This window comes from Strigops habroptila, chromosome 11, assembly GCF_004027225.2.
Source record: "Strigops habroptila isolate Jane chromosome 11, bStrHab1.2.pri, whole genome shotgun sequence".
In the NCBI taxonomy this organism is placed as follows: domain Eukaryota; kingdom Metazoa; phylum Chordata; class Aves; order Psittaciformes; family Psittacidae; genus Strigops; species Strigops habroptila.
In genome coordinates, this window is record NC_046360.1 from 20,297,240 (window position 1) to 20,310,996 (window position 13,757).

Sequence of the window (13,757 nt, forward strand, 5' to 3'; positions counted from 1 at the left end):
GCTTTGCTTTTCTCCTAATGCAGATGTTAAACCCTTTTCTGATGCTCAGGAACAATAATACTACTACAAGTATTCGCTCCTATTGTGAAAATAAGCACTGATTTATACAAGGATGCATTTTACATACATAACTGCATATGTTTAGGGCAAAATCTGGTCCTTGTGATGGCTAGGTAAAGAATACTATTGTACTACAGGCAGTAGGGGGGAATTACGCTGTGGACATTGTTGTTCATCCACTGATACAAAATCTGGGTGGAACTAAAGAAGGAGCATATCTTTACTCTTGAGTGCAAGACATGTAGGAAGTTTTCTGTTTGTTTTTGTGCAGATACAGGTTGCACCTTTCTCTCTGGTGTCCAGTAAAGGTTACAGAACAGCTACCAAGGGGTAGTACAGGCAGATTTAACAGCTGCTAATTGACCAAAACCCTCTCTGCTGTTGGACAGTTTGCTCTAAGTGACAAGAGATTGACTTCTTGTATGGTTTATATCCCTTGGTGAGAAATTAAACCTGACATTTTAGATGCTTCAGGTGAGTCTATGGACATACATGTCTTTACATGTTTGCCCACATAGAAGCTAGTAACTTTTCAGACTCTTTTAGAAAGGCAGTTCTCTAAGGTTTGTTTGAACTAGACTACAAATACCTTTTCTATACCTGATCTATTGATTGGCAGATTAATAAGTAATAATAACTGAAAGTTATTAGATTATTTTATCCTGTCCTCTACTGTATGCCATCCTTCTTGCTTTGGATTTCTCTTTGCAGAGTCTGTAGTACAAAAGAACTTGGGGGAGGGATGAAAGTCTTGCTGCCACCCAACAATTGGTAATACATATTTTGGGATATTGCATTTATGATAATTCCTGGCTGGTACATGAACAGACTTGCTGGCTAATGAAGTCAAGGTTAAAATTCTCTCATCTGAGGCAGGTACATTATCTTTATAGGGATAACAGATCTCAAAGAACTCCAGTTACTGTGCCAATGGGCAATTGTTCTTCTAATTGTAGAAATTAATGGAGTTTATTGATTAACAGTAATTCACTGGTTCTAGTTCATAACTGTGCACTTTTATCTTTTACCTGATCCAGTCAAGGTGAAATAACCGCAGCAGTAAATGATCAACAGAAACTGAATAACTCATCTAAAAACTTTATCATCATGCTTTTAAAAATAAATGTGCAACATTGAGCTTATTTAGGTGAACTAAATGTTCTTCATTGTGTCCTATGATTATTTTTTAAATTAATCAGGGTACTTGGAAAAAAACTACCACAGCTTCAGAGCCATGTCATTAACCAAATTCAGATGCTGTTGTTTAGATTATGTTTAAATTCTGCTGTCTGGACAGGCTTGATAATGTAAACTGTACAAAAGCAAGTTGGGTCACACTTGGTAACCAACTTTTCTGTGGTATTTCCAATCCAAGTTGCTTTATGCAATCCTGGACCATTTTACAAAGCCGTTAAAAAGACTTAGAGAAAATCTTGCAACATCTTCTATACAGAAAAATATTTAAAGATCTATATGGTATCTTGCTTCTGTTGTAGTGGAAAAGAACCCAAACTTAGCTTAATTTCTCTCCTAAAAATACCTTCCTGTGGTTTACTTCCTTCAGATTATTAAAAAATTGGCTCACAATTATTTCTTCACACATTTTTGATTCTTCATGCAGTTCTGTAATATGGCATCTTTTTTCCTTTCTTAATTTTTTTGTTTCCATTCTGTCCCTGACTGCTTAGTATCTCTTTACTAAATTAGACATATCCATACAGTACCTTACATTAAGTTTATCATCAGGAAGTGTTTAATTATGTTTAACTGCGGAGGTAGGGTAGGGGGTTCAAAATACAATATAATGAAAACTAGTATGTCAGTAAACTTGCGCAGGAGGAACAGAACTACTGAGCTCTACTGGTTTACTGTGGATTTCCACTGAAAGAAATGCCCAGGTACAGTGTTAATGCTCTCCCGCAAAAACCAAATCAAGTAGCATGTCTTGGACTTGGAATTGTGCAGATAATTGTGTAGAGGATGGCTCTACAGCTGCCTTAGTATTGAGACAGTGTTCTTCAAAAGTTAAATAGCAAGTAAGGTCTAAAATTTTAATCTAGAAAGATTGGGTTATTTAAACTTAAAAAGGCAAAGAGAAAGCCAGAACTAACTCAGGGGTTATGATTCTTCAGTTTAAGTGGATAGTCAATAAAATCTGATATGGTAACAAACAATGGGGAATGTGCTGTCTCTGAGTAGCAGATGGCATGTTTGTTCTGTGTATATCCTGACACTGACTGGTAGCTCCAGATCACTTGTTCCCAGGAGGAGAGATGCCTGCCTTTTGTGAGCCATGCAACATCCAGGCAGGCAGCTCCAGGCAACACATCCAACAGTACTGTGCTGAAGTTGATCTTGTAGCAGCAGAAGCATTCTTGCTTTCTGGACACTTTTCTAGCCTCTTAACCCTGGCCCCCTGACACCTTCAGGTTTGCCAGTGTCTGTGTCCAAGAGGGCAACATTAATAGGTGAAGATCATTCTGCAACCTAGGAGCAGTTTGGGGTGGCTGGTGCAACAATGCAAAGTGTCTGAAAGTAGAGTGAGAGTAGAGTCTGAAGTCTTTTCAGCTGCTCTGGAGAAGCGTGTTCTGATTTCCAATATGCCTACTTACTATAGAATCAAACACAGGCTAAAGTACCTTTGTGCTTTTGCTTTTAGAAACATTGGCTTGTACATGTGCTCAGGAGTATAATTAATCATACTAGTGGAAATCTTCTGCCTTGACAATTTAAAAAAGAAATAACAAAGACTCATCTCTTTCCCAGCAAGAAAAAAAGTAAAGAAAAAACATCTGCAACTTCTGTGTTTGCTAAGCATTTATTATGTACCCCTTCCTGTTCTTGCCAAGGTTTCATTTTAATTTAATTCTTTTTTTCCTCACATTTGAAAAATAAACCTTGAGTATGTATTTAATTTATTTCCAGTCCGCTGTAATTAAGTTGCAGATAAACATATGGTTACCATATCACAAAGTGATATTGAAAGGAAATGCTGTATAAGAGCCACAGTAGTATGTGTACTTGGGCCTGGGCAGTGCTGGGGCAGCTCTTTTGTACATATGCAGCCTAGATCCAATTATGAAAATAAAAATCATATGGTAAATTAATAGTCACATAGTGAATAGTGACAAACCGAATCGGGTACTGTACAACCATGGTTGAATCAAGCATCAAAAATAATGTTATGGAAATGTGAAAGAAGGAAAATAAATGCTAATGCAATAGAGTAGGGGCTGAAACAGTTGAAGATGAAAAGAGAAAAAAACAATGCAAAGGAATGTCTTTGACAGTTTGCTAAGGCTGCATGGGTTTGGGGCTGGTGATGAATAAGACTTCCTCACAGTCCATTTCAGATCCTGATGCAGAGCATTTACTTAACTGTAAGAGGTAGTTGCAAGGTTGAATCTTGCTATTGAAGAGTAAAGCAATCTATAACTCTTGAGGTACAGATCTGGTCTCTTAAAAACACAGCTCTGAAACCAGGTGGATGCAGAGCAATTTGTATTCAGGTAACCAGCTGCATGTATGCACAGGGGGAAACGAAGTATATTCTGAGCTTGTGAGGACATTTTGGGAAAAGTTTCCTGCAAAGATTTCCCTGTCCAGGACTAATTCCTCAAGTCTGCTCCCAAACTCTTTCCTCTCCTAAAAAGGAAACATGCATGTTGGTAGTATCGCTTGTGGTTTTCAAAGAAGGGAGCTGAACTGTGGCTGCCACACAGACAAACCCACTTTTCATTGTGCACTTCTTTTTGTAAACTTGCTCTTTGGCTCTGAAGACTCCTGTGAGTTTTGTGCCATTTGCATCACAAGGATCACCAGCAGGACTGTTCCACTGAGTGAAATGTTTACTTAGGTGGAAAGATGGAAGCTGTGTTTATTCTGAGACATAATTATGAGTGGTGAAGTTTGATAAATCCAGTTTGCAAACACAGTGTTTTTATGCTGTGTAATTTAGTTGAAGGGGAAAAGTACATTATCTTTTCTTGGTTTCAGTTCCTTAAATTGCACAAAATGAGAAGCCTCATGGTGATTTTTGAGTTCCTTTATGCTTTGAACTTTCAATGTGCCATTCTTTGAATACTTAAAGATATTATAATTCTAGCCCTTGCAAAGCAGTTTTCAGTGTAGACATTAAAAAAAAAAAGGTAGCATGCAAGAACACACTTATAAAATGTTTCTCTTTTCTAATTCTCTCATTTATATTGTTTAAAATGGGTTTTATTAAAGTTTTTTCCTGGCTGTGGTAGATACAACTGCTTGTTTTTATAGGTATAATTTATTGCATATAATCACAGAATAGTTAGGATTGGAAAGGACCTTAAGATCATCTAATTCCAACATACCCCAGTTGCTTCAAATTGATATCTATGCTTATCCAAAAAGAAAAGCATGCTGCCATCTTCCCAAGGATATAATAACCTGATGAAAGTTGACCTTAGATGTGCTAATAATGTTTCTAGTTTTGTGCTTTAACTGAGATTTAGTTAAACACACTCTGTTTCCTGAAAAGATTTCCATATTTTAATTAAATCATTGACTTCAGGTTACAATGTTGTTAGCTTTCAGGCCTACACCAAACTGTCTCTGTCTTCACAAAGCCATGTGAAATGATGATGCAGAAGCTAATAGCACACCCACTTGAGCATCTTGCCACTAGAACATGTTGGTTTGGACACAGGACTACATTTGGTGCTGAAGCTTCAGCAATGCCTGTTGCTTAGCATGGATATATGGGTTTGTCCTGAAAAAAAATATGCATCTGGTCAAGTGGGGCTGTGTTGATGCTCGGTTTCCTCATGTTTCCATGTCTGTAACTCAAGTCTGAATCTCATTATGACCAAATGGCCAAAAGGAAAATATTATTTAAGCACACGCAGCTTTCCCTGAAGCATCAGCATTGCTAATCCAACAGATATGGGACTCAGACCTATTTTTCCTTTAAAGCCAAGTATAAAAGCAAATAGAATTTATACAGCATTATTCATTTTATTAACGTTTAATGTTTTAAGTGTGAATAGATGTCTGCATGAGAAGAGACAACACATGAAGATTTGCATCTTGTGGAATTACTCTAAAATTATACTGGAGTGCAACAGGAGTAGTTGATCAAGTGGGTTTGTGCAATGCTAGCTACTGTTGGAGAAATGCAGAAATACTTTGTGTTAAGTATTTGTAATATCCCATATTGTTTAAGTCTAGAGGGAAGTTAGAATGAATATTTTTTCTAGAACCTGGGTATTCAAATTATTTGTAGAATGCTACTTCAGCAACTGTGTTGTATTTCTTACTCTAATTGCACATTTTTGTGGCACTTAGGGACACAGTTTCATGGTGGACTTGTCTGTGTTAAGTTTATGGTTGGACTTGATGACCTTAAGGGTCTTTTCCAACGTAAATGATTCTATAGAGATCTATCACAAACTCATATGATGGTCAGAGATCAAGCAAGGACTGGGACACTGACTCCCTAAGCACACTGTTCTGAGATACTGCCATAATTAGTGTGCTGATAGACTGTCTTGCTCTAGAAATTGAAATTGAAATAGTGAGATCCCAGTTCTGCATTGCTCTGAATGAGGGAATAGCCCCAGCGCTGCTCCAAGTATAAGTAGATGATAATGGTGTAATGGATTAATCACTTTCTAAATGTTCCGCTGTTGCTGTAATGTTCATGAAAACAACAACAAAAAATAGTTTAAAACTGTAAATCATACATGTACATGTGCAACAAGGGATTCACTGCATCTTTGAATTCTTGTCTCATCAGTTCGTTGCATACCTTAAAGCAAAAGTCCATTTGTAAAAGTCCTGTGTAATATGATTAATACACTATGTCCCAAATGCAGGTTTCAGGTAATACAGAATTTATTTACACAGATACCAAAGAGTGTATGAAATACTATATAAAGAATACTTTCTTTTTCAACCAAAAAATATATGGCATGGGATAAAGTGAATTTTCCTTCACAATGTAAATGTTTAAGCCTTACAAATACCCCAGTAGCTCCCAAAGACCTTTGTTTCCAGTATTAAGCTGAAGAAACAATGATTTAAACATGTCAGCCTGCAAGGAAACATACTCAGCTGGGTGCTGAGGTGTGTCACAGAAAAGTAATTCCTAAGTAATTCTCTCACAATGAATTCTATTGCTTTCTATATTCGTTTGGTTTGGGGTTTTTTTATAATTTATGGGTCTGTATTTTACCTGTGCAACCAGTGCTTCTGAAAAATAAGAGGAAATTCATCCAGTTTACATTTGCATCAGTTTACATATAGAAGAGCCAATCTTGGCAGACAAAGCCAGTTGATTTAACGGTAATGTAATGATTTATGTTGATGTTGGGTAGTTTTTAATGGACCATTGTTTGTTTGGCCAGACCTAAAGCACTGGAGCATGCTTGACATCCTTGACAGTGTTGTTACAACACTGGAATCCTTTCAGTAAGCCTGGCAGTCACAGAGCTGGGTTTCTTTGAAAAAAATAAACATTTGTGTCCCTTCTATTTGTCTAATGCTTTCTCTATGGGGGATGTTAAATAAATCTCTGAGGAGACATAGTATAGATTTGCTGATTTTGCTCATACATTTACATTGTCATTATCATGTTACTTTCTTTATATAATTTTTAAATGCTCCTTTAAATGAAGCGTGAGGTTAAATCTAATTGAAGATGTAGCACATTAAAACCACAAAGTTTCTCTGTAGGAATTTCTCCCTTGTGAACCATCTGTCTTTCTGACTCAGTAATTCCAGCGCATCAGAGGGGAAGTCTTTTTACAGAACGTTGTGATATGCGCTTTCCACACTGAAATTTTGGACCTTTCAGGCTTTGAACATAATATTTAATGACACTGGTAGTGCTTATAGTATTCTCTGACAAATACACAAACACTGGCATTGTACAGCAAACACTTCTACCTAAAGATCAACTTAAGCATGTGACAAACTTGCAGCATGTACAGGCAGTGGGTTCCTCTTCTTGTGTATTCTAAAGGTTCCAGGCCTTTGATTACAGTTCAAAAGAAGTCTCAGAGAAATGCTATTTGAGACAAAAACCTTCTCAAACCCATGGCTATCTTACACAATCTTCAGTCAGTTCCACTACAGGCTTTTATCTTTGTATTCAGATTTTTAGTGTACATCAATTTATACAGCACTGCTGTTGCCCAGTCAAGCAGTGAAGAGGAAGGAAAGAACCAAAACCAGGATGCATTTCTTTTCAGACATAGTAATGCTCATTTCTTGATGGTGGTGTACTCACAGACTGGTTTGTCTCATCTGTTGAAGTCTGAGCAGCGCGTGGTACCAGAAAAGTTAAATTTCTTGGAGAAGTTTTTCACTTACTTAGGGCTTTAAAAATACACAGAAGTATAAATCTTTGTTATGTTTTAATGATGGTGACAGCTGCCTTACAGGATAGAATATTTTAGTTAAGAGAAGTACGTTAACAAATGGATTGTGTACCTAGAACTGAAACTCTCCAAAGCAATTTAAGTTACATTTCTAGAAAGGTCATTGATTGAAAAGGTATACAGGATGTTCAGTTTGTGACACATTAACACAGTTTGTGGCTTGAGGATAAGAGTTCCTGGTGAAGTTAGCACAAAATATTTTAGCAATGTGCATTAAGGACAGACAGATTGTAAGAGCAGGTCTCAGAAATGGAACTGTAGTTACCTGGACTAGCAGAAGGCTTAGTAAAGGTAGAAATACAAACTAATTTCCAAACATGTAATTGCTGCACTTCCTTTAATTTTGTAGTTTGGTGATTGCCAGCTTTATGTATCTCTAGGGCTTGATCGTGTAATAATAAAACTACTCCATTTGTTACCTGAGTTAGACTGCTGCTAAAACTGGAGAACGAGGCTGTTGGAGAACGCAGCTACTTGGAATGGAGACTATCCCACCTGGAGCGCATGGGGCAGTATGCCGGGATGGCTTCCCATTGAGTTATGCTGAAGAGATTGACCTCAGTTTTTTGCAGTCAGTAGCAGACTGGTGGCAGGGGATTTAATGCTGGTGGTTTAATGCTTCTGGGATTTAATCATGTTGTTATTGGTATTCTACAGTATCTAGAATTTTCCTCATTTTTGCAAATAGTTTGTATTTGAATTGCTGAAGTTACACTGACGTTGTTATTTAAAGTCTTGATGCTACCACCATGTGTATGCCTTCAGTGGATAATAATGTGGCCTTAGTTGAGCAAACCACACATATAAATCACCCGAATGAGAGCCCAAGTGCAGAATCTTTGGTAAATATAGAAGTAGCTTACACCTATGAAGGGGCTCATAGTAGCATGACTCCTTATATACAGTCCTGCTTACAGAATGCCAAGTTCAAAATTAGTAGTATAAGTGTGAAGTACTGTTCCAACTAAGAGCAGAGTAGCATTACTTTCTTGACAAGTGGGTTAGAAACAAATCCATCTGCTTTTATTACAGCTTTTGTCTTGCCAGTTCTGCTTTGCATTCATAGCCATGGCTTTTAAGCTGATTAACTTAAAACAATGTCCTTAGAAGAGTTTTAGCATGCAGAAAATTGCCATGCAGTTTTAAACAGCTGCAGAATTTTTACCTTTTTTTTATTTTTCCCCCAAATTTTGCTTAAAAATAGATACTACAAGCGTGTTCACTCGGATGGCTGCATGTGTATGTTTATGTAAGATGTGTCATGGGAGAAAGGGAAGACTGTGTATTTCATCATGAAAGTCATCCCTTTGTGATTTGAGACTATTTCTGTTTTAGACAAAAGTTCCCATAAGATTCTCTGCTTGGACTCCTGATGGAGCTGGAAAAACAATTTCCGTCCAGAAGTAATAAGAGCATGGCCTTTTTGGTTTTGATCATAAACTGACATTTAAAAGTCATCTGAGGAAAGACATTTCTTGATTAAAGTCAGGTTTTGTTTAATGCAGTTGTAGCTGATCCTTCCCATCGGCATCGCAGTACTTGGTGTGATACCTTTCAGTTGCCCCATGTCCAGTTTATGACATCCCACATGAGTTTCAGACTTCCTATGGGACCTTTCAGTGGATTGGGCCATTTTGTTGCCCTGGGTATTGCTCAGCTTTTCCCTTGGGAAAACTTGGAAGAGTGGCCCAGCAGAGAAGATGAGGTGATGATCTGGTACCCCCAAAGTGTGTTTGGAATTGTAGTTCTGTCAGGACTGTTGCAGTTTTTGCATCTGGTGTGCTTTGGTATTCCTTTACATGTCAGATCCACATATTTCCCATGGGATACATATATTACATTTTATGTGTGGAATAGAAGAGGTAGATTGCGTGACTGCCTTTCCTGGTTTATTCCCTGCGTTTTCAGTGTTTAAGATTGAAGATTGCTCACCTAATCCCGGGTGTGGTAGTTTTGCTTCCTGCTTCTGCTGTGTGGTCATTCCAAGGAGTCATCCTTTGGTGAGATGCAAGCCATGCATCCTCATGAGGGTCTGGGTCAGGCACAGCTTCATGCCACGGTTAGATTTCAGTTCCAGTGTGTTTTCTGCCCAGAGGGAGATGTAGCTATTTGTGTTTTGGCTTTTTATGTTTTGTGGATTGCTAAGATATGATCTTTCCTGCTACGAAGCTGGATTTTATCCCAAATCCCGTGAATTTCATACAAGATGAGATTCTCATGGCATTAGGATTGATTGCTAAGACCCTGGCATTTACTGACAGCACAGAATAACCGCTTGCTGTGTGCAGAACTTGCCAACACACACTCCCAGGTAAGGGAAATGACACACTCTGAGATTTCCTTGGGGTACTTCTGGCTTCTGTACACAGAAAGTACCACTCCCAGCTGGGGGTAAATGAATTGGTGAGGGTGACTACAAGGGAACTTCCAGACAAGTCAGGGTGTGTTTTACACTGTTTTGAAAAACTGAACTCTTATCTAGTTCCTCTGATCTATTTTCTCTTGTGATTCCCAAAGGTCTCAGTATGAGTGGGTGAAGATAAAACCTGACTCAGTGTTTAGCTATGGTATGCTTGGGATCTCTTGTAAACGAGGAACTTCAGAGTTGAGTTCATCAGATATGAGCTAATCCTAAATTATTTGCAATAATAAGTATTTGCAACCTGGAGCTAAAGAGATTGCTAGAATCTCTGAGACCTCTGCTATTAAATGAAGAATATCAAAGACAAGGGTTATTGAGAAGGAAAGTCTGAAAAACTTATTTTGTCCTCAGAGGAGCATAATTCCACAGGGAGTAGAGCTGAAGAAAGATGACTGTTCTGCTAGGCAAGTGACCCGAGATCTGCACGTTTCTGTGCTGTAACTGCTGTGTGCTTTGTTGCCCCCTCTGTGTCTTTGTTCCCAGGATAGATCGTGGTCTTTATCCCCATGGTAAATACAGTACTAGATCCTTCATAGACATTAAAACTGGCAAATTCCATGTGTTTTATGTCATTTGGCATTCTGCTCCAATCCCCTTCAGTTTGTCATAAATTCCTAAACCAGAGCAAGGTCACATCTGGTAGCAATTTCAGTCAGACAGATGAGGAGTAATCCCACAGAAGCAAGCTCATTTTCTCCAGTGCTTTTCAAAGACGAGCTCTCCTGCTCGTTTTCCATAAGGCACGCCACTTGCCCTGTGAGCTCTATGGAATGATTTAGGCTCACAGACTTTTCACACTTTATAAAGGCAATTTTTGGAACACAGCTTTGTGTCCAGTACATGAGGCAGTACAAGGGAGTAACAGTGCTGAAGCCTTCTGGGAACAGGCTGCATCTGGATTCTGTTTTCCTTTGCAATAGCATGTCCCTGCAGCGGACGTGTGCAGCTCCTTATACTCCCGAGTAACCTGTCACCTTTCCTACTGCAGAACTTCTAAAGAATCCATCCACAGCTACTATTCTGCTTTCCTTTTACATGCTTTTAAAATAGTTATAGCAGAAGTTGCAAGGCTTGGGTAATTCCAAGACTGTAAAATATTAGATGCACTAACAAAGTAACGGAACAATCGTCAATCTCTGCACATTGTAACAATTGAAAATAGCTCTAATTCCCACTACTATGGAAGTTTAAAAGTAGTTTTGTATGTTTCATCATGTTTCTGTTGTGCTGTTATATTTTGATAATAGTGGTTATGTTGGTATCTCATCACCGTTATTACTTTATGCTTTCAAAGCTCTGTGTGGAGCTTGGTGGTCCAGTTTCTCAAAAGTAGCAAAACAGAGCATGGTAGTAAAATTACGTAAATCACAGAGCAGAGACTAGTGACATGGTGATGTATTATAATGTGTTAGTAAAATCAAGTTAACAGAACTGAGGTAAAAAATAATCTTTCAAGGTTTCCAAGGTCTTGCATAAGGGCCTCTAAGCCTGTTTGTACAAGTGCACAATACTGATTTTCCCTCTGAGGTGACCAAATTTAAGTATCTATCTCTTGCTATCCCATGAATGATACTTCAAAAAAAAAAAAAAAAACCAAACTACCTACTCCCCCCCAAAAAAACCCCCAAACCATTCAAACTTAAAACACCACAAAAAAACCCCCAACATACTACTACAGATGCAAGCTAGTAAGATGCATTGCAACTGGAAAGCACTCACTATAAACCACCTTGTCCACAATTTTTGTGACCTAATTTATACCCTTTTGAACCTATTTATTCTCAGAACAAATATCCTGACACCGTGACCCTTCCAGAAGGCCTGCTGGGAGATTATATACTGCTGAGGAACCCCAAAGCTTCTGGGTAAGCCAGTAAATCCATTTCTTGATTTATGCAGATAAAGGATTGTGAAGTGCATAGTGACAATCTATTGGTCTGCTTGAATGGTGTCACTCTGCTCTGTAACGTGTCTAAATGCAAAGCCTAGAGAGCGTGTGTTACATTTTAGGGCTATAACCACACATTAAAAATGTGATGAGATAAAAAAACAACTAAATATACGTACAGGTCACGTGCACATGGCTTTGTTAGAAACTCAGTGACATTGCTACAGCATGTACCCACTCTTTTAAAAAGCTAGGTAGAAAAAAATAAAGGGCTGTGGCAGGCTTTTAATTTTCATTTAAAAAAAAATCCATTACTCTCTTAGTTTTGGAAACTCATGCTACAATGAAGAGTCTAAATTCCAAACTTAGGAATGTGGGATGCATCCCCTGTGCGATAGGGCGGCACTTTCCACCCTGGGGCCTGAGCTGCTCCCTCCTTGCATGCACAGGCCCCGTGGCAGCCTGTCAGGTCCAGCTCTGCTCTCTTCTGTGCTGCAATCGCAAAGCATGGCTCTCTGGTCATCTTCTCTTACAGAATGGAAAGAAAACCGCAGCCGCTGTGTGACTGAGAACAGCCAGAGCTGTATTTTTCCATTGTTTTAGAAGGAAATCAGTTAGACGAGGGAGGGGAGCATTGCACTCCCATTTATTATTATTGCTAGCAAATACAATAAACCCTACTAGGTAGTGCTGTCTGGTTTAGCCAGATCTGCCTTTTAAAACCAAAAGCTTTAACTCTGGGCTGCTGAAATGAATCTTTCTGAGCCCAGCATAGTCAGAAAACAAGGGGTGGTATGCTGCAGTTTCTCTTCATGTCACCAGGTGCCAAGTTCCACTACACATATTCCCTCTCACCCACAATCATACCATTTCAGTAGGTTGGTAGAACATACACTTGCCTATTAATTGGTTTGCAAAATCCCAGAACAAGCTGTGGACAAATTCCCAAAGGATTTTTAAGAATGAAGTGGCAAAAGGCCAGCAAATTCTAGTGAAAGGAAACTTCCACAGTCACAACTGGTCAGAAGGGGACCTTCCTTGTTGCAATGACTTGTTACTGTGCAGATCAACTGGGATCAGGAGCGCCTTACTTTCCATAAGGAATACTCCTAAAACCAGAGATGGGAGGGAAATACAAAATATGGTAAAGCAGATGGGATTTAGAAAGCAGCATTTTAGAGTTGTTTTAGAGTAACCCCTGTGTACGTGACAAACGCTCTTCCCCCGCAGAATCCAATGGCCTCACTGGTCCCTTTGTAGAGTGCAGTGACCTTATCCTGCTGCGAAAGCTGGGAATAATAATTAGCCTTGCAAAAACCACCACTAAGACTGTTAAGGGAGTAATGAGGGTGAAGAGTATTAAAAAAATTAAAAACAAACCAATGCAGGACTCTAGACCTTAAGACAGATTTAACCTTGTGCATTACTCTAAAAAGGCCATGAACAATAGCAAGGTGGACCTTATTCGAAACCCAGAACATCCCTGTTCATGCAAATGCTTCATCCGAAATAATTTTCCACCATTTTGATCCTGTATCTAAGTAAGTGTGACACCTGAGCCTAGGGTGCAAATATGGCACAGAGAGATGCCATCTCTCCTTTATCTTACTTTTTATCACTGTGCCATGGAAATGTACCATTCCTAAGGGATGACATGATCCAGGGGAAAAATCTTTGAGGTTGAGAACTGGAGCATGCCTGGAACCGTTCCTCAGCAGTAGATCACTGAATGCTGAGATCGAGGTGTTGCACTCCTTGGGGTGAATTTTAAGAGCACACTGAGTGGAACCTTCCAACTACTGCACTTCCTGCTTTGAAGAAACCTCACAGATGGGTGCCGAGATAACCCTTAACCAGCTTTTCTGTGCCTATGCTACAGGTTTGAATTAATGATTGTTTGGAAGATACACATCAATGAGGAAGGGAGAACTACACCTGTTCTGGACCTTCTGACTAAAGTACCAGAGCAAGG

The 13,757-nt window shown here is 38.9% G+C and overlaps 1 protein-coding gene across 2 annotated transcripts in view; it reads left to right on the forward strand.

Moving 5' to 3' along the window:
* The window catches only part of CENPP (centromere protein P), a 145,733-nt gene that overhangs the window by 128,897 nt on the left and 3,079 nt on the right, over positions 1 to 13,757 (forward strand). For both annotated transcript variants that reach the window (XM_030501930.1, XM_030501929.1), the window contains 2 exons: positions 11,683 to 11,762; positions 13,665 to 13,756. In XM_030501930.1, the coding sequence (XP_030357790.1) occupies positions 11,683 to 11,762; positions 13,665 to 13,756 (172 nt within the window). The remainder of the gene's footprint in view (positions 1 to 11,682; positions 11,763 to 13,664; position 13,757) is intronic.